This window comes from Denticeps clupeoides, chromosome 11 (genome assembly GCF_900700375.1).
Source record: "Denticeps clupeoides chromosome 11, fDenClu1.1, whole genome shotgun sequence".
Classification (NCBI taxonomy): Eukaryota; Metazoa; Chordata; class Actinopteri; order Clupeiformes; family Denticipitidae; genus Denticeps; species Denticeps clupeoides.
The window spans coordinates 3,697,706-3,724,933 of NC_041717.1; the positions used below are offsets into that span (position 1 = coordinate 3,697,706).

Consider the following 27,228-nt stretch of genomic DNA (forward strand, 5'->3'; position numbering starts at 1 on the left):
TCCATGAAGATGACAATAGTCAAGTACCATGACGTGTGAAGGCCAGCGTACGGACGTCTGAGGCTCGCCCCAAAGACGCAGCAGACATATCTGAGCAGCACGTTTGGGGAGACAGTGAGGCAAGTTGGCAATACTTTTTGATTTGTTTCTGACAAGTTTGGAGAAGATTTTGACTTGATCTGAGGACCAAGAGCAGAAGGTAAGTCCAGGCCCTGCAGGCTCAGTGTAGTCCAGAAAAGACACAAGCCCTCTGTTTCAACAAAAACAAACCAGGACATTCGACAAAGCCTTGAAGACGAGAGGGTGGGCTGCGGCAGAAGAGACGAAGAGGGAGACACCAGTGCCAAAACCAATAAATACTTCAAGTACCAAGAAATATACCACATTTACAATAAAAAAAATATTAAAATAATCACCTTCTTCATCACCACCACATGCTGCACCAGTTTGCATCAATAAACAAACCCTTAATGATTCATCAGATTGTAAGAATGGACATCACGGGAGCCTGCTTTGTCTTGCATAACAGATGTCTGCAGGGGGAGGTGTGACATTCCTGTGTCGACGGTTGTGGGTGAAGATTCGACACCCCGGTTTTTACATGCCTTTTGTCCGACATCAACGTGCGAAGTATCAGCCATCAGGACCGCCCACCCTCTTTGTCTTCCCCAAATGGGAGGCACCGGGGGCGTGACATCAGAAACAACAGGTTCTGATTGGTCAGTGACAACTTCCTGTAGGCCAGTGACAACTTCCTGTAGGCCAGGGGTATAAAAGTCTGCTGACATGTGGAAAATGAGACCGCTCTGAGCTATCTTGCTCAGGGGGGTTTCCCTCGGAAGCCGGAAGGCTTCTGAGACCTTTATCTTCCCCTCTCTTTCTCTTCTCCCTCTTTACTCTTTCTTCTCATGTTTACTTTCTCTGTAACCTTGGTACCTTTTTACATTCAATATTCACATGTAACTACAATAATTATTTACCGGTGTTAATAAATTAGAAACTGTTCATTTTTAACCTCTATTGTGCCATGCCTCTTTCTGCCAGGTAACATCAAATTGGAGTGGTTGAATACAGTGCTTTGTGTGGAGGGAGAAAGAGTTTTTTCTACACACTCTATTCTCTTCTCCCACACCACATGGTCTTCATTGTGTTTTTTTACAAGATCAAGAGCCAGGAGGTCCATTCACTCAAGCAACCAAAGAGTCAGTCCAGCTCACACAACTTTTTAGAATTTGTTTTTGTTCAAAATAGTTTTTTGCAGGGCACAGGTCCAAACATCCTTCATCTCCTCTCAACTCATTTCCCACTCATATTCTTCTTGGGCCCAGCCGGTCTCTTGACCTGCCACAGGTGGTTGTGGATGGTGAGGGCATCCACGCTGACAGACACCGTTTTGGCAGGGATGACTGTGAACTGCTTGCGGTCTGAGCTGTACTTGTACAGCTTGTCAATAATTTTTTTGCTGATGTTCTTGGGCCTGTCAACTTCTGGATCTCTTCCGTGTCAGGGAAGTAGGAGTAGAGAGCTCGGAACTGACAGCCACCATCACGGAACAGGATCATAAGGTGGTTTGATTCACACTTTTCTAGCTCCTACAGAGAAAAACAACCCTTCTGTGACAAATGCGTTAAGCAGCATTTAATTGAAAACTAACGCTTTAATGGTGGGTGCAAGTGGGATGCAAGTGACAACTCACCTCGAGGATTGAGTTTTTCTGAGCTTCATTTACTTTCCCAGCCAAACAGCAATGAGAGATGGCATTGTGAATGATTGGCTTGTTTGATTTTGCACTTGGTTCCTTGAAAAGTTTTGGACCTAAAGAGAGAAAGTGGGGAGGGTGCACGCATTAAAAAAAACAAAAAAAAAAAAACACCATCAGTCGTTACGAGTGAGGAGCCTTTGATTGAGCTTTTACCAGTATATTCAGCCATGGAGGTGGAAGTTATGGAAGACGCAGTTGAGCCATTGTCCCAGTCCCTCTCAGTTGTCCGGCTGGAGTTGCGGCTAAAGCCAGGGAAAGACTCAGGTCTTTTGGGGTGAAGAGCTCACTCTTGAAGACTCTTTTATGACTCTGTTGTGGCCTCAGCCATCTTTTATGGTGTGGTCTGCTGGGGAGGTAGCATCTCTGCTGGGGACAGAAAGAGGCTGAACAGGCTGATCCGGAGGGCCAGCTCTGTTTTAGGATGCCCTCTGGACCCAGTGGAGGTGGTATTGACAGGTGAATGGTGGCTAAGCTATCATCCCTGCTGGGCAACATCTCCCACCCCATGCAGGAGACCCTGACAGGACTGAGCAGCTCCTTCAGTGGCAAGCTGTGGCACCAACGATGTGGGATGGAGAGATTCAGAAGTCCTTTCCTGCCAACTGCTGTCAGGCTCTACAACAGCTGACCACACAAACACACATCCAATACACCATCTCCATCTCTCTTAACTGCAATATGTCTATATCTACCTACACAACCAGTACACCATCTCCACTTCTCTTAACTGCAATATGTCTATATCTACCTACACAACCAGTACGCCATCTCCACTTCTCTTAACTGCAAAATGTCTATATCTACCTACACAACCAGTACACCATCTCCACTTCTCTTAACTGCAATTCTTCTGTATCTACCTACTTTGTACATATGTAACATCTTGCAAAAAATAAATGTATATACACACATATTTTTACCACTCACATTCACTGTTTTATACTATTCTAGGACTATTTATTTGCTTGTTTGTACAGTGAACATTTATATTATACAGGCCGTGCTGTTGTCTGTTGCTGCTTGTACTGTCCACTTCCTGCCATGACAATGTAAATTGGACTAATAAAGGATCATCTTATCTTATCTTACCTTATCTTAACAGAGCCACATTTATACACAATAACCAGTCAGTATGTAACAGTGGAAGAACAATTTATTACACAATTTCAAATTACATTATGTGGGTAATAACACTGAAAAAAATGTGAAATAATTGTCAGAAAGGGAAATTCAATACAGAACTATATAGAGTTTTAATAAGATCGATTGAATATACAGCAAAAATATACTTATAAATAAAATATACATTTAAATACAATGAAATTAAAAGATTAATAAGAACACTTTACAATTATTTGCAATCTTTAGACAGTGCAAACAGAGCAGAGGTATTCTTTGTCCACTGCTGGAGTGCTGACTTGTGCCAGTGTTGGGGTAAACAGAGGTGTAGGGGTTTCTGGGTACATCCTGCAACACACAGCCAGAAATAAAATCAGAACCCCTCCGCAACAAAACTATATTTCTCAAAATATTATGTGACAATCAATTTTGTGTGTATTCATATACTGTGAATTGTACAAAGTAATATGTTGATATATTCTATAATAATATATTTTATATGTAAGCAATATATAAATGTATGAAATAGGATATATGACAATATATAAAAATACTGAAAATACTGCAATTATTGCTGTTTTCATATATTGAATAAATACATTGTTATACTATTTAATATATTATTATATATACTGAAAAATGTACAATATTAAATGAGATTATATATTGAAAACGGCATTGCAAATATATGGGGAAGTTTCTCATATAGTGAAATATATTTACCAATTTATTGCAATAAAAATTCTAGCGTATAGCAATATACGTTTGTTTTGTAGGGGAAACATCACGGCAGAAAGAGTTTGGGGAGGGACATGACGGGAAATTTACCTGTTAGTTTTAGTCAGCAGGCCAAATGCCACCCCATGTTGTTCTGGTGAGTGGCTCTCAGTCCCAATCTGCCTCTCCTCCTCCTCCTGGTCCTCGGGAATGACTGTCTGCCTGCTTTTCTTGGAAATGATGACAGAAAACACTATTACTATGAACACTGTATTAATTCCTACTGAGAACCAAATGAAACCCCATGTTGTCCTGCTGAGTGTCTCTCAGTCCCAAGCTGCCTCTCCTCCTCCTTCATCTTATCCAGCAGCGCCACCATGAGGCTACAGGATTACTGAATGTGTGTAAGAGTTTGAGGTTTATTCCTTGCTGAATGTATTTTTATGTTACACGTAAAATATTCTCACCAGTGATGGTTTTATCAGGTGAAGATTTTAAGTTGAACTTCTGGTTGACGTCACAGCTGCTAGAAAAAAAAACACAAAAAATGATCATATTTACATTTACATATTTTCATGCTAATTTTTCTGTCTCCTCTGTAAACATAAGAAGCATCGTTAGTTATTTCGGTAACAAGAGAGGCGGCGGAAACATTTTGGAATATAATTTAAGAAACGTGTCAGGCGCTTGCGGAAGCGGTGGCGGCGGCGTGGACGCTCAGCCGGCACTGCGCAAGGTGGCCTGTAAACCAGTTGTTCATGTTGTGCTGGAGGGTCACTGGAGCAGGGCAGCTGTCTCGCAGGATCTTCTTGTCCTTCTTTTGGGGTGACTTGTGGTTCCTGCTGCTGAGGAGACTCCAACCGTGAAGGACTGTCCAGGTCCACATCTGAAACGATTCCAGGCTCAGCATCTCTGGAGGCATCCTGCAAAACACACCAAGAAATAGAGTCAGTCCTGCTCCAAATAATCACAGCAGAAAGAGTTAGGGACAGGGACACAACACTGTCTTTACCTCCAAGTTGACATCGTTTCTGTTGTCCTGTGGGCGGCTGCAGTCCTTGCCCTCCTCCTCCTTCTGGTCTGGGGGCTGGTTTTCTGGCCGATCGACTTCTAGGGAGGCCGGTGGGTGGGGGTCCTGCTTCAGCCAATCAAGCAGCTCCAGCAGGAGACTGCAGGATAAGTGTGACTGAGCCACAAATGTGTGCTGCACAGACACAGAAAACGTGAGGAATATCGTCACTGTTACACTCAGACTGTGCTGCTGTGATCACATGAGGGAAATCTTACTGAGAGCAGCTCCTCTGCACTGGGTCTGTTCTGAGCTTTCTTCTTCAGGCAGGCTTTAAGAAAGCTGGCGAACATCTCGGACCTGATGAGAGAGAAGTCAATGTTATCTTACACATACATACATGTAGACACGACGAGCCTCTTTTTGGCCTCTTTGCTGACCAAAGAGGTCGATATTCAGACTCTCAGTTAAATTTGAACATGAGCTGTAAAGGAAAATAAATAAAAGTACAAAACCCAGTGTGTGTGTCTGTTAACAAGAAATGTTAATAAGCAATTGCATGTTATATGTGTACGAGAGCCCATTTTGTAGGAGCAGGGATTCTATCACTAATGATCAACAGGGTTCATGATGGACAAACTCACCTATATTTTTCGGCCTTTAGTGTTGGTGGCTTAAAGTGTTCAGATGATATTTCTGCAAAAAGCCTTTAAGGAAAAACACATGAACATGAAATGAGCCACCGACAGGGACTTTTTTCACGTGACACTTGTGTTAATGTGAATGTGTGACTTGAATGCAAGTGTTACTCAGTGTGTGTCATGTGTGTTAAGAAGATAGAATACGCGCACATGTGTGTGGGGTGGGTTAAGGGCTTGATTTTACCTGTCGACCTTCATATCGGTATTGGGAGGTTTCTTTTCTGCCATTTCAATAGCAGTGATGCCCAGTGACCAGATGTCACAGAGACAGTTGAAGGGTCCTTTAGTCACGGCGACAATCACCTCCGGGGCCATCCTATACAATCACAAACATATAAACACACGAGGTCTGGAAAAGAGACCAACACACTCAGTAGTTCCTTCCTCTCAGGAGGACTCACCAGTGGGGAGTACCAGAGACATTTCTTCTTCTGTCCATGTCGCTGAAGTTGATTCCTGATCCCAAGTCACCTGTAGAAAGAAATGAGAGAACATTACACTCACTTTACATAAGTTCTTCTCTCTGTCAGTATAATTGGAATTGGAGGACCAGGGCAATACTCACCAATTTTTATTGCACCCTGCCTGCCAACCATGATGTTGTCGCCTTTCACGTCGCTGTGGATCACCTTCATTTGGTGCAGATAAGCGAGTCCCTGAAACACACACTGTTAATCAAACACTGAAAACCAGATGAATGTCTGTTGAGTGCGAGTGTTCATGTGCACTTACCTTCAGTGTCTCTCTGCACACAAATGCTATTTGGTGGTCACTAAAGGCACCAGCTTCTGTCAGTACAAACAATAAGCAGTAATCAGGATGAGTAGGCCAGTAGATCACACAATGAAAAGTCCACAGTCATGTTAACACACATCATATGCACATAAGTGCTGCAGTACCTTTGTAAAGATGTTTGATGGAGCCCTCGCAGTACTCCATGCAGATCCACAGGAGATTGTTTCTATAATAACAAAACAATGATTTCATTTATCTTCAGATGTAAACCAGCCACCTACATCACTCGTTACATTTCTCCATCACTTCACCCATTTCTCTCCCTCCCTCCCTCTGTATTTTGCTTACACTATGAAGCTGTCTTTGAATCCCACAATATTGGGATGATGGCATCGCTCCAGAATGTGGGTCTCTTGCAAGCGCCGTTCTGGGTTCTTTCCTGGAAACCGAATCATCTTCACAGCTAAAAGCTCCTGTGTTTCTTTATTCTTAACCTGCAAAATAAAAAGTAAAGTAAATAAAGATCACATACCATCTTATAACACACACTGCACACACACACACACACACACACATATTGCACTACTTTAAATTACCTTCCACACTCTGCCAAATGATCCTGTCCCCAGGATCTGAAGAATTTCCATGTCGTTGGTGGTCATCTTCTCCCTCCGCTGCAGAGCTGCTTCAACTGCTGGCTGTAGAAAAATAGTACAGTGACAGCTTTAACATCTCTGATTTTTAACAATGTGTGGACATGCAAAACAAGCACATTTCTAAAGCTTGCAAGATGGTCAATTAGAGGATTTCACAATGTCTCCCATGCCCCAATCTCTCCATATGTTTGGTGAAATTTGTGCTGATTGTAAATTCCACTGGTGCGAACCTTAACATTCATAAGCAGCCCAAAAACTTTGTTCAAGTCCGCAGAATAAAATATGATCATGAAGCCATGAACAGACTGACCTGCTGGTGCTGCTCCGCGGACGCCCTCTGGCGGTCGGTGGTGTTCCGTTCTGCTCTGAGGTAAAGAGAAGAAGAAAAGTGAGCAAAACCTTCATATTTACACACACAGGTTATGTCGAGCGAGAGTCCAATGTCTGTGTGGCTAGTTAGTTAGTTGTAGCATTGCTAACTAGCGACTCCCCCTTTTTGTAGTAAAATAAAACAGGATTCAAGTGTAAATTAATTCTCACCTCGTCTGGTGCATTGCACAGTAGCCGCGATGACTATGTCGCTCCAGCGTCCTTCTCTTTCGCAGTAAAGTCGACAAAACGCCAAACTCCAAGACGAACCGAGTCTCTGTGTTTTGAGGCACTGAATACAGGACTCTGTGTTTTGTGTACAGTAGTCATGGTAACCTGTCATGTCATGTTGGCGGTGTTGTTTTTAATCAAATAATTTTGTCCATTTAGCATCTTCAGTCCACTTTTTACTTAACCGTCAAATTAGAACTTGTGCTTTAGCGCCCTCTGCTGACACAGTTTTATCATGACAGTCGATGAATAAAACCAGGCGCTGGGGTCATGACGGATATATATATACACTACTCGCAATAAAATAGGGATATTGTTATTTACATGAGTGCTTTTCCTATTTGTTCTGAATTTTAATGTAATAAGTAAAAGTTCCCTTTGATATTAGTAATAATGTATGAGAAGAAACACAATTTTTATTAGTGTAATAAACAGTAAATTCCTCTCATCTTTAACGTTTAAACACAATAACCAATCAGTGTGTAACCGTGGAAGGACAATTTCACAGTTTCAAATAAATCAAACACACACAAATAATTTATTTTATGCCAAAATAAAATTATGTTTTATAACACAGTGAAAGAAATGTGTTTAAAGACACTCAGATTAATGGATATTTAAATTATACATGTAATATATATATATACACTCCCAACTTTTCATGTTATTGACCAGACACATTTCCTACTTTAAAAATAATGTTGAGAATAAGAACCTTTTTTTTTTTTTTAAATCTGAGGTTATAACAGTTGTGAAGTGCTCCAAACAATGTGTGAGGCTTCCAACTTTGCTATGTAGAAAGCAGCAGAGGTGAGGTTAGTGGAGAATTTGCATAGAAGATTTTTGGTTTGGACAGAGATGATCCGTAGAAAGGCAAAGTGAGGAGAGGAGAGAGTTAGTGGTCAGGAAAGAGTCAGAGGTTAGAGGATGTGTTAACACCCGAGTAGGTAACACACTCGCCTATGAACGAGAAGACCCAGATTCAAATCCCACTTACTACCACTGTGTCCCTGAGCAAGACATTCATCCCACAGGCCATCAGACACCGGAACACTTAGGGACTTTTTACTCTGGACTGGATGTAACATCAGACGAATCCACCCTTATCTGTCAACCCAGGCCACCCAGATACTGGTTCAGTCCTTAGTAATCTCACGACTGGATTACTGTAACTCCCTTCTAGCTGGTCTACCTCTATATACCATCTGACCTCTACAACTAATACAAAATGCAGCAGCACAACTGATCTTCAACCTTCCCAAGTTCTCCCACACCGCCCCTCTGCTACGTTCCCTCCACTGGCTCCCAGTAGCTGCACGCATCAGGTTCAAAATACTGATGCTGGCCTACAAAGCCAAACATGGAGTAGCACCATCCTACCTCACAGCCCTTAGTACACCTCGCACTGCACCTCGTATACTCCGAGCCTCCAGTACTGCTCACCTGGTCCCTCCATCTCTGAAGGTAAAAGGAAGACATTCATCTAGACTCTTCTCTGTCTTGGCCCCTTCTTGTTGTCTGTCTTATGTACAACCGAGTGAATAAAAAGATTGTATTCATAGTTGGGGTCCTAGTGAACCAGAATTGATCACTTCATCGATGGTAACATGAAAGCACGTTGTAAGTCGCTCTGGATAAGGGCGTCTGCCAAAAGCTTTAAATGTAAATGTAACGTTGTTTAAATGTGACATGTAGCACCAGGTTCTGGAGAAACATTGTTTTGTTTCACTATGTACTGTCATGTATGCAGCTGAAATGACGATAAAGATCAACTTCAAGTATAAAGTATTTGCCTTCAAATAATTTTACTTTTGATTCTAAAGTATGTTGGTTTATTGTGGCTGTAATGTCTAATTTTATCCAGTGTCCTTGGCTGTTTGGTGCCCTAGGCAGGGCCCACACTTTAGAAGACACTTTACTGCACAGATTCTGTTTGTTTTAGTTTTTTTTCTGCGATTTCGCAGAACCCAGGAAAAGTTCATTATGACATAATGAACTTGGATTTTCAATATTAGGAATGAAATGTGCTTTATTTGGAAGCAGCCCATCCCCTTCCCCTTTCGATAGGTGTTAGACTTCAGCCCAGCAGCACTACAGAGGACCTCATGCTCACGTCCCACATATGTGGGTGTGATAGAATTTAGAGTACACAACGACGCTCCTTATTCGAATTGTCTGTTCCACCTTAAATACTGCTCAGGAGACTACAGTAGGATTTATTTTACATGGAAATGTCCATGTAAATCATAGATTTATGTGCTGAGCAAAGTTACCAGGTCAGTTTTACAATTAAAAAAAAGTTTTGGGCCAGAGTCGATACTATTTCCACACATCCTATTTTTACCTTAGAAAGCATGAAAACATTTAGAGCCACATGGAAAATGTTATGCGTCTTGCAATGTTCGACAATGTGAATATCATTCCAGAGCTTAACAAAGGCTACAGGACAGGGATATGGCAATATAATGAGGAGGCTGACAAAAACCAACACATTTTGTGGAAGATAACAGACTGTATTAAGTTCTGTGGTGCCTTTGAGCTTGCTTTTCCATGGCATTTTCAGAGAGCGTGTGGACTCTATTGGATCGTTGGATGCTGTAGTACACAAACCTCTGCAGATTTTCACTGTGTTTAAAGGGTAGACAGTGCAGACTGAACCTGTGGGCTGCATGTTCCCAGTTGTGAGGGAGCAGATCCTTGATGACACAAAAGAGTAATCAAAAAACATTTACATTTACAGCATTTATCAGGCGCCCTTATCCAGAGCGACTTACAATCAGTAGTTACAGGGACAGCCCCCCCCCCGGAGACACTCAAGGTTAAGTGTCTTGCTCAGGGACACGATGGTGGTAAGTGGGGTTTGAACCTGGGTCTTCTGGTTCATAGGCGAGTGTGTTACCTACTAGGCTACTACCCCCCATTGTGAAAAACGTGCACGTGTGAAGTAGATATGGGTGAAAACAAGTGACATAAAACACAGACATTGTTTTTTGCTTTAATTTTTTTATCCAGAGTCAGAGTGCATCTGATAACTGACGAGCAGCAGTCACCAGGAGCCACTTTTTCTTAGTTCAGTTATGTACCCTGATCAGAAAATAGATAATAAGTTGACATTTATCTGCAAATCATTAATTAGTAGTACTTGACTTAATAGGTAAGACATACCTAGCATGTATTGCAGAGTGATCAGAAATTTTACACTTTTTGAGAAATATTGTATCATATATGAAGTCTTTGCACTTCCTGATGTAAGAATGATAATATTCTAAATATAATATTTCATTTATGTCAGTCTCAGGCATTATGTCAATCATCAGCTGTGTGTGAATATACTGCATTTTTGTGCTATGTTTTATCGCTTTGTCCTCTGCTTGTTTGTGTGAGTTTGCTTCCACCGTTCTCTGGTCCACCGGCCCTGGTTCTCCACCACCTCGTGGAGGAGATCAATAAACGCATACTCGTTGTCCAGCAGCAGATTGTCATCTCCAGGGGATCGGGAGCCACCTGTAGGGGGAGCCAGTGAGCCTGAGCCGCTGCATCGCCCGTTTGCTCCGCCCTCTTGCAGGGGGGTCTCTGTTTGGGCTCTTGCCCTTTCTTCTTGGTTTGTTTGAGTTCTTGACCCACATCCTTCTGTTATAGACCCTCTTTTCCTTGACACTCCTGTCCTCAGTCTCCCCTCTCAGCTACTATAACTCGATCGTCTTCTCTCGAGGACAGAGCATTTGATGGCAAAGCTGTAACAGAGACTTGAGGATCTGCTGTGATGTTCCCAGGAGGACAGTTGTCTTTACAGCCAGCAATCACATCAGTGTTAAACTTTGGCAAGAAAATGAATCTAATCACGTCCTTACTGTCTGAACTTTGTTCTTTTATTAAGACTGGCCAGGTCGCAACTCTACGAACAGACTTCCGAGGTGCCAGACCACTTCCATCATGGCAACAATGGTGCTTTTTAGATTCTACGTTTTTCATAGCCGTTTTTGTATCAATAGTGAGGTAGGGCAAGTTTTCCATGTCCTCTGGAGAACTGCGGTGTCCCTGTTCCAACCTTCGTTCAAACATACTTTCTTTTTCTTCTGCAATTTCATTTTGAGGTATTTTTTTCTGGAGTGCATTTTCATTCTTCTTCTTCTCAGTCCTACTTTTATCATCTGGTGATAAGCTGTGCAGTCTTGCTTCAGTTTCTCTGTGATCTTTGTGTGGATTTCCTGACTTATCATAGTTCTGACTGAGGAATTCTGTTCTGGAGAGCACTGGGCCTGCAGATTTAGACCGGTCTCTTATTCTGTTGCTTTGGGTCAACTTGACTGAATCCATGTGATGGCAGTCTGTTACTTGGGATTCTACAGCATGTATTGGTGGACCACGGCAGGGATTCACTTGTTTCTTCAGATATTTTCTACAATAAAGAGCTGAAAGGACACAGACGCCACACACCAGGGCACAGAGAGCCACTGGGGACAAGTTACTGTCATTTGCCTTAATACGGTACCATCAACATTTCAATCACCTCTTAAGACGTATAAAGTGAAATATATATATTGAAGTCATAAATCTTTACTCACCGATGAGAGAAATAAGTCCTGGGTATCCAATAGTTAACCCCACAACTGGTGTGTGTGGTGTGGTGCTTGGCACAAAGACATCAAGTTGCAGACATGAGATGTTCCAGACTGGACGTCCCCTAAGCACAGCTGGAGTCGGGCAGGTTACTGCGGTCTCGTTCTCCAGACAAGAGGCGTTCTGTAAACCTTCATAAATCATTTCATGCATTTTAGAGTGTTCAGTGTTTTGGGTTCATTCCTTAATGTGGATCAGTATAAATAATGATAAGTTCACCTTTCAAGAAGATAACAAACTCCCCAAAGAGCAACCTTCCACAGGAACAGTCCCAAGGATTTCCATCTAGGCGTACCTTGGTGAACTTTAAGTGGTTCAGGGCCATTGGATTCAGATGCATCAGGCGGTTGACTGAAAGGTCTAAATGGGCTAATTTGTGGAGAGCGCTGAAGCTTCCTCGAGAAATGGTGTGAATGTGGTTACGAGACAAATTAAGACTGATTAGGCCTGTGAAGTTGGACAGATCTGCCTGATCTACAGCCTCTACACTGTTGTTGTACAAAGTGATATTTTGTAATTTTTCGGGGTGGCTGAACCATGTGTGGTTTATTTTTGCCAAGTGGTTTCCATCCAACTTTAGGTTTATGAGCTGCTGGAAGGCATGAAGGGCTCTGGGGGACATGTCGGTGATCCCATTGTTGGTCAATGTGAGGCTAGTCACCGATGATAGAGAGTCGCTGTTGAACACTGTGGAGTTGAGGTGACCCACATTGTTCATGAAAAGGACAACAGAGGTCATCCCAACAGGAAAGCCTGTAATGAAATTAGTTAAGTCAGTTATTCAGTGTGTCCATGAGAAATATATATTAGTCTGTTCAAACACTGTATTCTCTGGTCAAACATTGTATATATACTTATGTTGGCCAATATTTATGAATCACGCGTGTTGGGGGGGGGGAGGTATTTGCTGATACTAAAAACACATTTACAGATTTCTTTTTTTTTAAATGCCGTCATTTATGATCAAATTTGAAAGTCGCTTGTGTTGAATAGAGCGATCTTGTAATTCCCACTTACATATTGACTGGTACGCTGTATCGGCATTGTGTTTGAAATGTTTAAGTGTCAGATTCCAAATATCTTTTGACAGGAACTTACTTGATGGAACCTTTGTACAGACAAAGTCAACGGTCAGCAGCTGACACTCGGAATGTACCACATCTATGCAGCCCCACATCAGGAGAACAAGGGCAACTGGGAGAATACAATTTAAATTATATTTATATCCACTGTCTTTATCAAATTAACCTGGCACCTAGAAATGTGAATAGTTCCAGAGGGACAGGAGCTAAGAGTCGACCAGTTACCAATGTAGCGCCCCTAGCCCAGCCAGGGATACGCTCCCTGGGTTCCCTCTGAACCTCAGTATTTAACTAGTTAAACTATTGTTAAATTTTGGATATGCTAAATTTCTCCCACCACTTACCAATAAGGAAAACCACTAAATACACAAATTAACACACCACAAGTATTCTAACACACACAAATAATTTACTAAATATATTTACATATTACATTACTGATCAGAACATGAACAATTAGGTCAAATAATATTTCACTCAACACATATATAACAACTCAAAAGTAAAAGTCCTCGAACACTCAATAACTCAAAAAGTCAATAGTTGAAATAACCCGGGTACCCCACACTACTCGTTGCAGGCCTGAGTCGCTGCTCGGGTGCGTGGTAGCCGAAACATAAAATGGCTGCTTCACTCTCGCAGAGCAATAAACCAAAAAAATACCAGGTACCTCCTTACTCCGTCAACCGCTGAACAGCATGAAGGAGCCTTCTTAGGATCGGTCCTGGTGTCCAGCAGAGCTCGCTCGGTCCGGGCCTCCGCGTTGGCGACCTGACGTCCGCGTCTTCCCTTCCGTGACCCGCGTACCGCGTCGGATTCACCGCTCGGTTTTCGCGATCGTAATCAGTCTATAATATCCGCTATCGTAATGGGTCACTATCCGTTTCCCACTAGCGCAATATGTTCCGGAGGGTATAAATACATGTGCTATGTATATATTTCAACCGGACTTGCAGGTAACTTTACTGCACCTCGCGTCCGTCCTCCATCCTTCTTCTCTCCCTTCTCTTCCGGTCTCTCCAACCAATCACCCTACGCTCACACACAGTAGGCAGGTAGTACACACATTACCGAAAGGAAATACTTTACATATATAAAAAGTTAATTAAATGCAAATACAACAATTATTCCTCCATGCAATAAATAAACAATAAATAAACACCTTATCCAGGCATTTATCAGTTCTATAAAATAAATAAAATAAACATCAACAGAATAAAATATCAGCAGGGCTACACTCTCCCCCCTCAAAATGTCAAGATGTCCTCATCAGACATACCATAACCTTAATAGGGTGGCATGAGGTGTATCTTACTGACTTGATCCTTTTTGAATCACTACACCCCGGTGTACTATTGTCAGCGGCTGATCAATACTTTGTCCGGGTTTGTCATAGGTCAATCTAACAACTGGTTTAGTTTTTCGCCTTTCTCTGAATAATGGAGGTATATTCTGAGCTTCGTCCTCAGATTCTCCTGATTTTTCAGATTCCTCTTCTATTGGAATGTCCAGTACTTCAGACACTTCCAGACCAGATGAATCCATTTCAGGTCCATTTTGCATTTCTTGATCCAGAACTTCATGTGATTCTTCACCACCCTGAATCTGTTCCGTTTCTGTTGTTCCTTGAGGCAAAGAATGCAACTCAAATGGTATTGATCTAAATTCAATGTAAGACTGTCCACCCTCAGATTCTTCCGACGATTCTACTCCACTTTCCTGATTCTGGATTTCAGTATCTGGACATTGTTTTTTCTGTCGACGTTGTCGATGGGCGGAGTTCTGAGATGCTTCAGTCACCTCTACTGTGGATGGAAGTCTCACTGCCTCTCCAATAGGTATTGGAGCATTAATTCCAAGGCTCCGTATCACTTCAACACCTGCGGTGTCTTCGCACAACTTAGCAAGCCGTTGGAACAGGCTAGCATTTGTCCCAATGATCACTGGAGTTTGATCAGGTCCCCTGGGACCAGGACATACTAATGCTAAAACAGCTAGAGTCTCTGGTTCTCCCAGTAGCGCTTGGGGGAATTCCATGGTAACCACTATATAACCCTTGTAGGGGTAGCTCGACTCACTTAAGCCCCAAACAGCAAGTCCAGTCACTGGGAGAATAGGAACATATGGGAGATGTTCCCGATGCCAGGACTCAAAGATTACAGTGACCTGTGACCCGCTGTCAAGCAAGGCGTCACAAGCATGACCATTGACCTTCAGTGGTACAATGGTAGAAGGTCCTACAAGTCCATCCGGAATACAAAGGCCATTATTCTGATGAACGGCACTTCGCTTCACTGAACAGTTAAGGTTACTGTTATCACCGTGGACAGTAGATTTTAGCTTGTTCTTTGTGCCTTTTATGGATCTAATCAACTTCTGAATGACCAAACGCTGGTTTTCCTCATTGTGACATTTGTTAGCAATGTGTCCTGCACCCCCACATCTGTAACAAAAATATCCATCACTTTGCTGATGGTCCTTTGGCACAAATCTTGTGGACTGGGGTGACTTTATGCCTGTAGCAAAAGTTGTGACCTCAGTAATCTCTCTACCACTATGGTGTACTTTGTTTTGTAGTTGCTTCACCTGCTTCTTCAGAGCAGTGATTTCCTCATTCGGACAACTATCAACAACTGTGTCCGGTGGAGAATGAGCCTTTAAGTCAGTGACTCCAACAGTACTGTCGTTCTTCACTATGGAGCTTAATTGTGTCTTAAGATCCTGAAGCTGCCGTTTTAGTTCTTGAATGTCTGTCTGTATAGCTGGCTGTACATTAACACGCTTGTTATGCACCGATGTGCTCAGCTTTGCCCGAGAATCTTCATATTCTTCCTCCGTGCGTATTTCACTAAGTAATTGTAGAAAATTAGGCGGATTGCTTAAACGCTCTCTTAGTCTTAGTTGCAGAAGCTTCAAATCAGCACGTGGATCAGCACCTCGTAGCAGTTGTTCCACTCTGACTCTGTCCTTATCTGCGAGTGAAATTCCTCCTTTCTGTAGTACTTTGCTTAAAGGTTTTTCAAGCCTCCTTACAAAATCGGAGAGTTTCTCACGGGGCAACTGTTGCATGAGTCTAAAAGTGAAATATAGATCTTCACCAGATTCAGCACTTCCAAATGCACGTTCCAGAGCATTCACATAGTCTCTAGAACTGAGGTCGGGTGCATCATCCCGAGCCACTTTAATTACTTCCAAAGCAGGTCCTCGAATGCTTTCCATTATGCGACGTTTCTTTTCCTTGTCTGAACAGTCACACTCGGATATCATCAGATAGGCCTGTTCATTCCAAAGATCAAAAGATTCCTCACCCACAGGTGTAGGAAAAGTCCCAGAAAAAATTCGCAAACGTCGAAAACTTCCACCATCTGAAGATGTCTTCCCTATTCTATCCAGCAGATCTCCCACAGCACGGAGAAGAGAAGTAGGAGCAGGACTCTCAGTGTCAGTGGAGAACATAGCTTGGACATCAGACATAGTCTTACCTTCAGACTGGAGTAATAGTTTCAATTTGGTAGAGAACTCATCTGCGTCTGGAGCATCATCACATGCTGTAACTACCAGCCAAGGGACAGCATCTGGATGTGGCCAGATCTGAGGTGGCACGAGCTTAGCATCGATAGATTCTTTGCATTCACATAGTACAAAAAAACGCTGGAGGTTACTTTTAAAAGTCTTACCTCGTACTCTTAGTCTTCCAAGACATTCAATGGTGTGCAAAGTCTCCTCTATTTCAATTACTTTTACATCATCAGAGAGTACTAACATCAAGGCATGTGTTTCCGGGAGTTCTTCACCTATGCACCAGTCACTAAATTCCTCTCTGAACTGACTTGTGTGTGCCATCTTAAATGTTCTCGGTGTAAATGTGTTCTAAGAATGTGTGACAGTGTGTATCACAAAAACATGTAAAAGAAAGTAAATTAGTAATAATCCTCAACCTCAGAGAAATGTGGTAAAATATATATTAGAACAATTAGCAATCCAATCCCAGCGGTGCCTCCATTTTTATGTAGCGCCCCTAGCCCAGCCAGGGATACGCTCCCTGGGTTCCCTCTGAACCTCAGTATTTAACTAGTTAAACTATTGTTAAATTTTGGATATGCTAAATTTCTCCCACCACTTACCAATAAGGAAAACCACTAAATACACAAATTAACACACCACAAGTATTCTAACACACACAAATAATTTACTAAATATATTTACATATTACATTACTGATTAGAACATGAACAATTAGGTCAAATAATATTTCACTCAACACATATATAACAACTCAAAAGTAAAAGTCCTCGAACACTCAATAACTCAAAAAGTCAATAGTTGAAATAACCCGGGTACCCCACACTACTCGTTGCAGGCCTGAGTCGCTGCTCGGGTGCGTGGTAGCCGAAACATAAAATGGCTGCTTCACTCTCGCAGAGAAATAAACCAAAAAAATACCAGGTACCTCCTTACTCCGTCAACCGCTGAACGGCATGAAGGAGCCTTCTCAGGATCGGTCCTGGTGTCCAGCAGAGCTCGCTCGGTCCGGGCCTCCGCGTTGGCGACCTGACGTCCGCGTCTTCCCTTCCGTGACCCGCGTACCGCGTCGGATTCACCGCTTGGTTTTCGCGATCGTAATCAGTCTATAATATCCGCTATCGTAATGGGTCACTATCCGTTTCCCACTAGCGCAATATGTTCCGGAGGGTATAAATACATGTGCTATGTATATATTTCAACCGGACTTGCAGGTAACTTTACTGCACCTCGCGTCCGTCCTCCATCCTTCTCCTCTCCCTTCTCTTCCGGTCTCTCCAACCAATCACCCTACGCTCACACACAGTAGGCAGGTAGTACACATATTACCGAAAGGAAATACTTTACATATATAAAAAGTTAATTAAATGCAAATACAACAATTATTCCTCCATGCAATAAATAAACAATAAATAAACACCTTATCCAGGCATTTATCAGTTCTATAAAATAAATAAAATAAACATCAACAGAATAAAATATCAGCAGGGCTACACCAAGATACAGGTTTGTCTGCTGCGGCTTTACCAGGGATACAGAGGTCACTACAGAGATGTTGAACTTGTGGTATTACAGTTGGATGATAAAGGCAGGGACGGTTTAACACAAGCCCACCTGGAGTTAGAACCACCTCTTCCTGCTCATCCTGAAAGAAAACAGGCCCAGCACTGACTAATACTTAAGATTGCGCTTAGATTCTGTCAAAATGGTCTCTTGCTGGGTGGAATTTCATATCTGGGTCACGGATCAGACCCCGCACACCGCTGCAATAATGGTCTTCATTGCTGACAACATACGATGAACAGTCTTCTCTGCTCAGAGACTGTTCAGCGTAGCTGACGACATGAAGCTGCAAATAAATATGAGTGGCAGACCAAAAAAAAAAAAAAAAAAGGAAGGAATGAATATGGGTTTGACGACATATTTATTGAATTTCAGTGCCTCTTGTTAAAATAAATAAGTGGTATGGTAAAGAAATAGTAGTATGACCAAGCATGGAAAGTACAGTATTAAAAAATTGTGATCAATACCAATACAATCTTTTAGTGAATATAAAACACCTAAAATACAAAAAACTGCAATTAAGTACACAAGAATGCAGCAAATCATTAGAAATCAAGTTTTCAAAAGCTTCATTTGGAACCAGTAGTTGTAGTCGATCTCCAGGGCCATCTTTCTTGGCCCTTGTCAGTGTTGCCGCTTTTTTAGTGTTTGGTTTTATTAAACGTGTTTCTGAATCAAATTGGACCTTGCGTTTTAACGAAGAACTGACAAGCCTTCGCTTCGTCTGTTTTTCTATAAGCCACGTAGGTTTTGTGCAGGCCCATGAGCATGGGAAGAGAGAGCTGATTTAAACCAAACCTTCACAACATCTCTTACAATCGAGGTGCTTAATATTTCAGCTAAATTTCAGATACTTCATGAGCGTTCTCGACAAGCCTGGTTCAGGGAGCCCTTTGCTCAACTCAGCAGTCTGAAGTCACTTATGTCAGTGCTTTAACTGAGTGCTTTAAAAAAAAAAAAAAAAAAAGGATAAAATGGAACACAGAAAAAGAAGGAAGAAAGGAAGGAGGATGAAGTGGCAGTTTACCCCTTTTTTTCCAGCAATGTTGTCATCTGTAAAATAATTACACAACAATTGCAAATATGTTTTCCATTCATGTATATATTAAATACTGTCATTCAAATGGCTTACAGCGACACACTCTTTGAAACAGAGCACGCTGCTCTTTGCAGGGATGAGGGTGGAAGGGAGAGAGAGTTTAAGAGAGCAGGCGTCTTCTGCTTGCACTGCTTGGTACAGCACGAGGACAATGGGGGATGAAGTTGACCACTTCACAGGACAAAGTGACCAGTGGAGAAACAAGATTAGCAGTAACATCCGATTCGTGAAGGAGTAGGAAGGAAATCATAAAAAGAAAGAAAGTGACAGAGAGAAAGACAGACATGGGTAACAGAGCATATTGTCAACAGGACCATCAGTTCTCTACAGCTGCTCTACGGCTGATGAGCTTCTTAAAGCGTTCCATGAAGATGACAATAGTCAAGTACCATGACGTGTGAAGGCCAGCGTACGGACGTCTGAGGCTCGCCCCAAAGACGCAGCAGACATATCTGAGCAGCACGTTTGGGGAGACAGTGAGGCAAGTTGGCAATACTTTTTGATTTGTTTCTGACAACATTTACATTTACAGCATTTATCAGACGCCCTTATCCAGAGCGACTTACAATCAGTATTACAGGGACAGTCTCCCTGGAGCAATTTAGGGTTAAGTGTCTTGCTCAGGGACACAATGGTAGTAAGTGGGATTCGAACCCGGGTCTTCTGGTTCATAGGCGAGTGTGTTACCCACTAGGCTACTTCCACCCTTGGAGAAGATTTTGACTTGATCTGAGGACCAAGAGCAGAAGGTGAGTCCAGGCCCTGCAGGCTCAGTGTAGTCCAGAAAAGACACAAGCCCTCTGTTTCAACAAAAACAAACCAGGACATTCGACAAAGCCTTGAAGACGAGAGGGTGGGCTGCGGCAGAAGAGACGAAGAGGGAGACACCAGTGCCAAAACCAATAAATACTTCAAGTACCAAGAAATATACCACATTTACAATAAAAAAAATATTAAAATAATCACCTTCTTCATCACCACCACATGCTGCACCAGTTTGCATCAATAAACAAACCCTTAATGATTCATCAGATTGTAAGAATGGACATCACGGGAGCCTGCTTTGTCTTGCATAACAGATGTCTGCAGGGGGAGGTGTGACATTCCTGTGTCGACGGTTGTGGGTGAAGATTCGACACCCCGGTTTTTACATGCCTTTTGTCCGACATCAACGTGCGAAGTATCAGCCATCAGGACCGCCCACCCTCTTTGTCTTCCCCAAATGGGAGGCACCGGGGGCGTGACATCAGAAACAACAGGTTCTGATTGGTCAGTGACAACTTCCTGTAGGCCAGTGACAACTTCCTGTAGGCCAGGGGTATAAAAGTCTGCTGACATGTGGAAAATGAGACCGCTCTGAGCTATCTTGCTCAGGGGGGTTTCCCTCGGAAGCCGGAAGGCTTCTGAGACCTTTATCTTCCCCTCTCTTTCTCTTCTCCCTCTTTACTCTTTCTTCTCATGTTTACTTTCTCTGTAACCTTGGTACCTTTTTACATTCAATATTCACATGTAACTACAATAATTATTTACCGGTGTTAATAAATTAGAAACTGTTCATTTTTAACCTCTATTGTGCCATGCCTCTTTCTGCCAGGTAACATCAAATTGGAGTGGTTGAATACAGTGCTTTGTGTGGAGGGAGAAAGAGTTTTTTCTACACACTCTATTCTCTTCTCCCACACCACATGGTCTTCATTGTGTTTTTTTACAAGATCAAGAGCCAGGAGGTCCATTCACTCAAGCAACCAAAGAGTCAGTCCAGCTCACACCACTTTTTAGAATTTGTTTTTGTTCAAAATAGTTTTTTGCAGGGCACAGGTCCAAACATCCTTCATCTCCTCTCAACTCATTTCCCACTCATATTCTTCTTGGGCCCAGCCGGTCTCTTGACCTGCCACAGGTGGTTGTGGATGGTGAGGGCATCCACGCTGACAGACACCGTTTTGGCAGGGATGACTGTGAACTGCTTGCGGTCTGAGCTGTACTTGTACAGCTTGTCAATCATTTTTTTGCTGATGTTCTTGGGCCCGGTGCCTGTCAACTTCTGGATCTCTTCCGTGTCAGGGAAGTAGGAGTAGAGAGCTCGGAACTGACAGCCACCATCACGGAACAGGATCATAAGGTGGTTTGATTCACACTTTTCTAGCTCCTACAGAGAAAAACAACCCTTCTGTGACAAATGCGTTAAGCAGCATTTAATTGAAAACTAACGCTTTAATGGTGGGTGCAAGTGGGATGCAAGTGACAACTCACCTCGAGGATTGAGTTTTTCTGAGCTTCATTTACTTTCCCAGCCAAACAGCAATGAGAGATGGCATTGTGAATGATTGGCTTGTTTGATTTTGCACTTGGTTCCTTGAAAAGTTTTGGACCTAAAGAGAGAAAGTGGGGAGGGTGCACGCATTAAAAAAAACAAAACAAAAAAAACACCATCAGTCGTTACGAGTGAGGAGCCTTTGATTGAGCTTTTACCAGTATATTCAGCCATGGAGGTGGAAGTTATGGAAGACGCAGTTGAGCCATTGTCCCAGTCCCTCTCAGTTGTCCGGCTGGAGTTGCGGCTAAAGCCAGGGAAAGACTCAGGTCTTTTGGGGTGAAGAGCTCACTCTTGAAGACTCTTTTATGACTCTGTTGTGGCCTCAGCCATCTTTTATGGTGTGGTCTGCTGGGGAGGTAGCATCTCTGCTGGGGACAGAAAGAGGCTGAACAGGCTGATCCGGAGGGCTAGCTCTGTTTTAGGATGCCCTCTGGACCCAGTGGAGGTGGCTAAGCTATCATCCCTGCTGGGCAACATCTCCCACCCCATGCAGGAGACCCTGACAGGACTGAGCAGCTCCTTCAGTGGCAAGCTGTGGCACCAACGATGTGGGATGGAGAGATTCAGAAGTCCTTTCCTGCCAACTGCTGTCAGGCTCTACAACAGCTGACCACACAAACACACATCCAATACACCATCTCCATCTCTCTTAACTGCAATATGTCTATATCTACCTACACAACCAGTACACCATCTCCACTTCTCTTAACTGCAATATGTCTATATCTACCTACACAACCAGTACACCATCTCCACTTCTCTTAACTGCAATATGTCTATATCTACCTACACAACCAGTACACCATCTCCACTTCTCTTAACTGCAATTCTTCTGTATCTACCTACTTTGTACATATGTAACATCTTGCAAAAAATAAATGTATATACACACATATTTTTACCACTCACATTCACTGTTTTATACTATTCTAGGACTATTTATTTGCTTGTTTGTACAGTGAACATTTATATTATACAGGCCGTGCTGTTGTCTGTTGCTGCTTGTACTGTCCACTTCCTGCCATGACAATGTAAATTGGACTAATAAAGGATCATCTTATCTTATCTTACCTTATCTTAACAGAGCCACATACACAATAACCAGTCAGTATGTAACAGTGGAAGAACAATTTATTACACAATTTCAAATTACATTATGTGGGTAATAACACTGAAAAAAATGTGAAATAATTGTCAGAAAGGGAAATTCAATACAGAACTATATAGAGTTTTAATAAGATCGATTGAATATACAGCAAAAATATACTTATAAATAAAATATACATTTAAATACAATGAAATTAAAAGATTAATAAGAACACTTTACAATTATTTGCAATCTTTAGACAGTGCAAACAGAGCAGAGGTATTCTTTGTCCACTGCTGGAGTGCTGACTTGTGCCAGTGTTGGGGCGCACCGAGTAAACAGAGGTGTAGGGGTTTCTGGGTACATCCTGCAACACACAGCCAGAAATAAAATCAGAACCCCTCCGCAACAAAACTATATTTCTCAAAATATTATGTGACAATCAATTTTGTGTGTATTCATATACTGTGAATTGTACAAAGTAATATGTTGATATATTCTATAATAATATATTTTATATGTAAGCAATATATAAATGTATGAAATAGGATATATGACAATATATAAAAATACTGAAAATACTGCAATTATTGCTGTTTTCATATATTGAATAAATACATTGTTATACTATGTAATATATTATTATATATACTGAAAAATGTACAATATTAAATGAGATTATATATTGAAAACGGCATTGCAAATATATGGGGAAGTTTCTCATATAGTGAAATATATATACCAATTTATTGCAATAAAAATTCTAGCGTATAGCAATATACGTTTGTTTTGTAGGGGAAACATCACGGCAGAAAGAGTTTGGGGAGGGACATGACGGGAAATTTACCTGTTAGTTTTAGTCAGCAGGCCAAATGCCACCCCATGTTGTTCTGGTGAGTGGCTCTCAGTCCCAATCTGCCTCTCCTCCTCCTCCTGGTCCTCGGGAATGACTGTCTGCCTGCTTTTCTTGGAAATGATGACAGAAAACACTATTACTATGAACACTGTATTAATTCCTACTGAGAACCAAATGAAACCCCATGTTGTCCTGCTGAGTGTCTCTCAGTCCCAAGCTGCCTCTCCTCCTCCTTCATCTTATCCAGCAGCGCCACCATGAGGCTACAGGATTACTGAATGTGTGTAAGAGTTTGAGGTTTATTCCTTGCTGAATGTATTTTTATGTTACACGTAAAATATTCTCACCAGTGATGGTTTTATCAGGTGAAGATTTTAAGTTGAACTTCTGGTTGACGTCACAGCTGCTTGAAAAAAAAACACAAAAAATGATCATATTTACATTTACATATTTTCATGCTAATTTTTCTGTCTCCTCTGTAAACATAAGAAGCATCGTTAGTTATTTCGGTAACAAGAGAGGCGGCGGAAACATTTTGGAATATAATTTAAGAAACGTGTCAGGCGCTTGCGGAAGCGGTGGCGGCGGCGTGGACGCTCAGCCGGCACTGCGCAAGGTGGCCTGTAAACCAGTTCTTCATGTTGTGCTGGAGGGTCACTGGAGCAGGGCAGCTGTCTCGCAGGATCTTCTTGTCCTTCTTTTGGGGTGACTTGTGGTTCCTGCTGCTGAGGAGACTCCAACCGTGAAGGACTGTCCAGGTCCACATCTGAAACGATTCCAGGCTCAGCATCTCTGGAGGCATCCTGCAAAACACACCAAGAAATAGAGTCAGTCCTGCTCCAAATAATCACAGCAGAAAGAGTTAGGGACAGGGACACAACACTGTCTTTACCTCCAAGTTGACATCGTTTCTGCTGTCCTGTGGGCGGCTGCAGTCCTTGCCCTCCTCCTCCTTCTGGTCTGGGGGCTGGTTTTCTGGCCGATCGACTTCTAGGGAGGCCGGTGGGTGGGGGTCCTGCTTCAGCCAATCAAGCAGCTCCAGCAGGAGACTGCAGGATAAGTGTGACTGAGCCACAAATGTGTGCTGCACAGACACAGAAAATGTGAGGAATATCGTCACTGTTACACTCAGACTGTGCTGCTGTGATCACATGAGGGAAATCTTACTGAGAGCAGCTCCTCTGCACTGGGTCTGTTCTGAGCTTTCTTCTTCAGGCAGGCTTTAAGAAAGCTGGCGAACATCTCGGACCTGATGAGAGAGAAGTCAATGTTATCTTACACATACATACATGTAGACACGACGAGCCTCTTTTTGGCCTCTTTGCTGACCAAAGAGGTCGATATTCAGACTCTCAGTTAAATTTGAACATGAGCTGTAAAGGAAAATAAATAAAAGTACAAAACCCAGTGTGTGTGTCTGTTAACAAGAAATGTTAATAAGCAATTGCATGTTATATGTGTACGAGAGCCCATTTTGTAGGAGCAGGGATTCTATCACTAATGATCAACAGGGTTCATGATGGACAAACTCACCTATATTTTTCGGCCTTTAGTGTTGGTGGCTTAAAGTGTTCAGATGATATTTCTGCAAAAAGCCTTTAAGGAAAAACACATGAACATGAAATGAGCCACCGACAGGGACTTTTTTCACGTGACACTTGTGTTAATGTGAATGTGTGACTTGAATGCAAGTGTTACTCAGTGTGTGTTATGTGTGTTAATAAGATAGAATACGCGCACATGTGTGTGGGGTGGGTTAAGGGCTTGATTTTACCTGTCGACCTTCATATCGGTATTGGGAGGTTTCTTTTCTGCCATTTCAATAGCAGTGATGCCCAGTGACCAGATGTCACAGAGAAAGTTGAAGGGTCCTTTGGTCACGGCGACAATCACCTCCGGGGCCATCCTATACAATCACAAACATATAAACACACGAGGTCTGGAAAAGAGACCAACACACTCAGTAGTTCCTTCCTCTCAGGAGGACTCACCAGTGGGGAGTACCAGAGACATTTCTTCTTCTGTCCATGTCGCTGAAGTTGATTCCTGATCCCAAGTCACCTGTAGAAAGAAATGAGAGAACATTACACTCACTTTACATAAGTTCTTCTCTCTGGCAGGGTCATTGGAATTGGAGGACCAGGGCAATACTCACCAATTTTTATTGCACCCTGCCTGCCAACCATGATGTTGTCGCCTTTCACGTCGCTGTGGATCACCTTCATTTGGTGCAGATAAGCGAGTCCCTGAAACACACACTGTTAATCAAACACTGAAAACCAGATGAATGTCTGTTGAGTGCGAGTGTTCATGTGCACTTACCTTCAGTGTCTCTCTGCACACAAATGCTATTTGGTGGTCACTAAAGGCACCAGCTTCTATCAGTACAAACAATAAGCAGTAATCAGGATGAGTAGGACAGTAGATCACACAATGAAAACTCCACAGTCATGTTAACACACATCATATGCACATAAGTGCTGCAGTACCTTTGTAAAGATGTTTGATGGAGCCCTCGCAGTACTCCATGCAGATCCACAGGAGATTGTTTCTATAATAACAAAACAATGATTTCATTTATCTTCAGATGTAAACCAGCCACCTACATCACTCGTTACATTTCTCCATCACTTCACCCATTTCTCTCCCTCCCTCCCTCTGTATTTTGCTTACACTATGAAGCTGTCTTTGAATCCCACAATATTGGGATGATGGCATCGCTCCAGAATGTGGGTCTCTTGCAAGCGCCGTTCTGGGTTCTTTCCTGGAAACCGAATCATCTTCACAGCTAAAAGCTCCTGTGTTTCTTTATTCTTAACCTGCAAAATAAAAAGTAAAGTAAATAAAGATCACATACCATCTTATAACACACACTGCACACACACACACACATATTGCACTACTTTAAATTACCTTCCACACTCTGCCAAATGATCCTGTCCCCAGGATCTGAAGAATTTCCATGTTGTTGGTGGTCATCTTCTCCCTCCGCTGCAGAGCTGCTTCAACTGCTGGCTGTAGAAAAATAGTACAGTGACAGCTTTAACATCTCTGATTTTTAACAATGTGTGGACATGCAAAACAAGCACATTTCTAAAGTTTGCAAGATGGTCAATTAGAGGATTTCACAATGTCTCCCATGCCCCAATCTCTCAATATGTTTGGTGAAATTTGTGCTGATTGTAAATTCCACTGGTGCGAACCTTTTAACATTCATAAGCAGCCCAAAAACTTTGTTCAAGTCCGCAGAATAAAATATGATCATGAAGCCATGAACAGACTGACCTGCTGGTGCTGCTCCGCTGACGCCCTCTGGCGGTCGGTGGTGTTCCGTTCTGCTCTGAGGTAAAGAGAAGAAGAAAAGTGAGCAAAACCTTCATATTTACACAGACAGGTTATGTCGAGCGAGAGTCCAATGTCTGTGTGGCTAGTTAGTTAGTTGTAGCATTGCTAACTAGCGACTCCCCTTTTTTGTAGTAAAATAAAACAGGATTCAAGTGTAAATTAATTCAAGTGTAAATTAATTCTCACCTCGTCTGGTGCATCGCACAGTAGCCGCGATGACTATGTCGCTCCAGCGTCCTTCTCTTTCGCAGTAAAGTCGACAAAACGCCAAACTCCAAGACGAACCGAGTCTCTGTGTTTTGAGGCACTGAATACAGGACTCTGTGTTTTGTGTACAGTAGTCATGGTAACCTGTCATGTCATGTTGGCGGTGTTGTTTTTAATCAAATAATTTTGTCCATTTAGCATCTTCAGTCCACTTTTTACTTAACCGTCAAA

General features: G+C 42.4%; 5 protein-coding genes across 8 annotated transcripts; all 5 read right to left on the bottom strand.

The window, feature by feature from the left end:
* Positions 1 to 1,296: 1,296 nt before the first annotated feature.
* LOC114799606 (calmodulin-regulated spectrin-associated protein 1-B-like) lies at positions 1,297 to 3,977 on the bottom strand. Its single transcript, XM_028996392.1, has 5 exons — positions 3,883 to 3,977; positions 1,916 to 2,004; positions 1,697 to 1,815; positions 1,478 to 1,592; positions 1,297 to 1,424 (listed from the first exon to the last, which is right to left on the bottom strand). Exons 1-5 carry the CDS (start codon positions 3,975 to 3,977, stop codon positions 1,297 to 1,299), a joined length of 546 nt encoding a protein of 181 aa, XP_028852225.1.
* LOC114799745 (mitogen-activated protein kinase kinase kinase kinase 1-like) lies at positions 3,194 to 5,586 on the bottom strand. Of its 3 annotated transcripts, none has more exons than XR_003751265.1 (7): positions 5,493 to 5,586; positions 5,252 to 5,314; positions 4,886 to 4,967; positions 4,611 to 4,802; positions 4,066 to 4,521; positions 3,710 to 3,823; positions 3,194 to 3,229 (listed from the first exon to the last, which is right to left on the bottom strand). XR_003751265.1 is itself a non-coding variant. In XM_028996577.1 (5 exons), the coding sequence occupies exons 1-5, from the start codon at positions 5,534 to 5,536 to the stop codon at positions 4,216 to 4,218; spliced, it is 687 nt and encodes a 228-aa protein (XP_028852410.1). In that variant the 5' UTR covers positions 5,537 to 5,586; the 3' UTR covers positions 3,858 to 4,215. The 3 variants fall into 3 exon arrangements, 1 of the variants encoding a protein (XP_028852410.1); XR_003751264.1 differs by having other exon boundaries at positions 3,710 to 3,828; XM_028996577.1 differs by lacking the exons at positions 3,194 to 3,229; positions 3,710 to 3,823 and having other exon boundaries at positions 3,858 to 4,521.
* Positions 5,587 to 14,497: 8,911 nt separating this feature from the next.
* On the bottom strand, positions 14,498 to 16,475 carry LOC114799608 (paraneoplastic antigen Ma1 homolog). Its single transcript, XM_028996394.1, has 2 exons — positions 15,588 to 16,475; positions 14,498 to 14,626 (listed from the first exon to the last, which is right to left on the bottom strand). The coding sequence occupies exons 1-2, from the start codon at positions 16,473 to 16,475 to the stop codon at positions 14,498 to 14,500; spliced, it is 1,017 nt and encodes a 338-aa protein (XP_028852227.1).
* A 4,431-nt stretch (positions 16,476 to 20,906) lies between these two features.
* LOC114799609 (calmodulin-regulated spectrin-associated protein 1-B-like) lies at positions 20,907 to 23,704 on the bottom strand. The gene is made up of 4 exons (XM_028996395.1): positions 23,610 to 23,704; positions 21,658 to 21,746; positions 21,439 to 21,557; positions 20,907 to 21,334 (listed from the first exon to the last, which is right to left on the bottom strand). Exons 1-4 carry the CDS (start codon positions 23,702 to 23,704, stop codon positions 21,032 to 21,034), a joined length of 606 nt encoding a protein of 201 aa, XP_028852228.1. The 3' UTR covers positions 20,907 to 21,031.
* Positions 22,616 to 25,270, bottom strand: LOC114799589 (mitogen-activated protein kinase kinase kinase kinase 1-like). 2 transcript variants are annotated; one of them, XM_028996368.1, is made up of 7 exons: positions 25,220 to 25,270; positions 24,979 to 25,041; positions 24,613 to 24,694; positions 24,338 to 24,529; positions 23,793 to 24,248; positions 23,437 to 23,550; positions 22,616 to 22,956 (listed from the first exon to the last, which is right to left on the bottom strand). In XM_028996368.1, exons 1-5 carry the CDS (start codon positions 25,261 to 25,263, stop codon positions 23,943 to 23,945), a joined length of 687 nt encoding a protein of 228 aa, XP_028852201.1. In that variant the 5' UTR covers positions 25,264 to 25,270; the 3' UTR covers positions 22,616 to 22,956; positions 23,437 to 23,550; positions 23,793 to 23,942. The 2 variants fall into 2 exon arrangements, with proteins under 2 accessions (XP_028852201.1, XP_028852200.1); XM_028996367.1 differs by having other exon boundaries at positions 23,437 to 23,555.
* Positions 25,271 to 27,228: the final 1,958 nt, after the last annotated feature.

Coding starts and splice junctions, on each gene's coding strand:
- LOC114799606 (XM_028996392.1), bottom strand. CDS start 3,977: ATGGTGGCGCTGCTGGATAAGATGAAGGAGGAGGAGAGGCAGCTTGGG. Junction 2,005..3,882: donor GGGGTTTCATTTGGTTCTCA/GTAGGAATTAAT, acceptor CCCTGGCTTTAG/CCGCAACTCCAGCCGGACAA. Junction 1,593..1,696: donor AGAAAAACTCAATCCTCGAG/GTGAGTTGTCAC, acceptor TTTTCTCTGTAG/GAGCTAGAAAAGTGTGAATC.
- LOC114799745 (XM_028996577.1), bottom strand. CDS start 5,536: ATGGCAGAAAAGAAACCTCCCAATACCGATATGAAGGTCGACAG. Junction 4,968..5,251: donor CTAAAGGCCGAAAAATATAG/GTGAGTTTGTCC, acceptor CTCTCTCATCAG/GTCCGAGATGTTCGCCAGCT. Junction 4,522..4,610: donor GAAACGATGTCAACTTGGAG/GTAAAGACAGTG, acceptor TGTGTTTTGCAG/GATGCCTCCAGAGATGCTGA.
- LOC114799608 (XM_028996394.1), bottom strand. CDS start 16,475: ATGTCTGATGTCCAAGCTATGTTCTCCACTGACACTGAGAGTCCTGCT. Junction 14,627..15,587: donor TCACTGCTCTGAAGAAGCAG/GTGAAGCAACTA, acceptor CTTTGCCTCAAG/GAACAACAGAAACGGAACAG.
- LOC114799609 (XM_028996395.1), bottom strand. CDS start 23,704: ATGGTGGCGCTGCTGGATAAGATGAAGGAGGAGGAGAGGCAGCTTGGG. Junction 21,558..21,657: donor CTCCATGGCTGAATATACTG/GTAAAAGCTCAA, acceptor TTCTCTCTTTAG/GTCCAAAACTTTTCAAGGAA. Junction 21,335..21,438: donor AGAAAAACTCAATCCTCGAG/GTGAGTTGTCAC, acceptor TTTTCTCTGTAG/GAGCTAGAAAAGTGTGAATC.
- LOC114799589 (XM_028996368.1), bottom strand. CDS start 25,263: ATGGCAGAAAAGAAACCTCCCAATACCGATATGAAGGTCGACAG. Junction 25,042..25,219: donor ACCGATATGAAGGTCGACAG/GTAAAATCAAGC, acceptor TTTTCCTTAAAG/GCTTTTTGCAGAAATATCAT. Junction 24,249..24,337: donor GAAACGATGTCAACTTGGAG/GTAAAGACAGTG, acceptor TGTGTTTTGCAG/GATGCCTCCAGAGATGCTGA.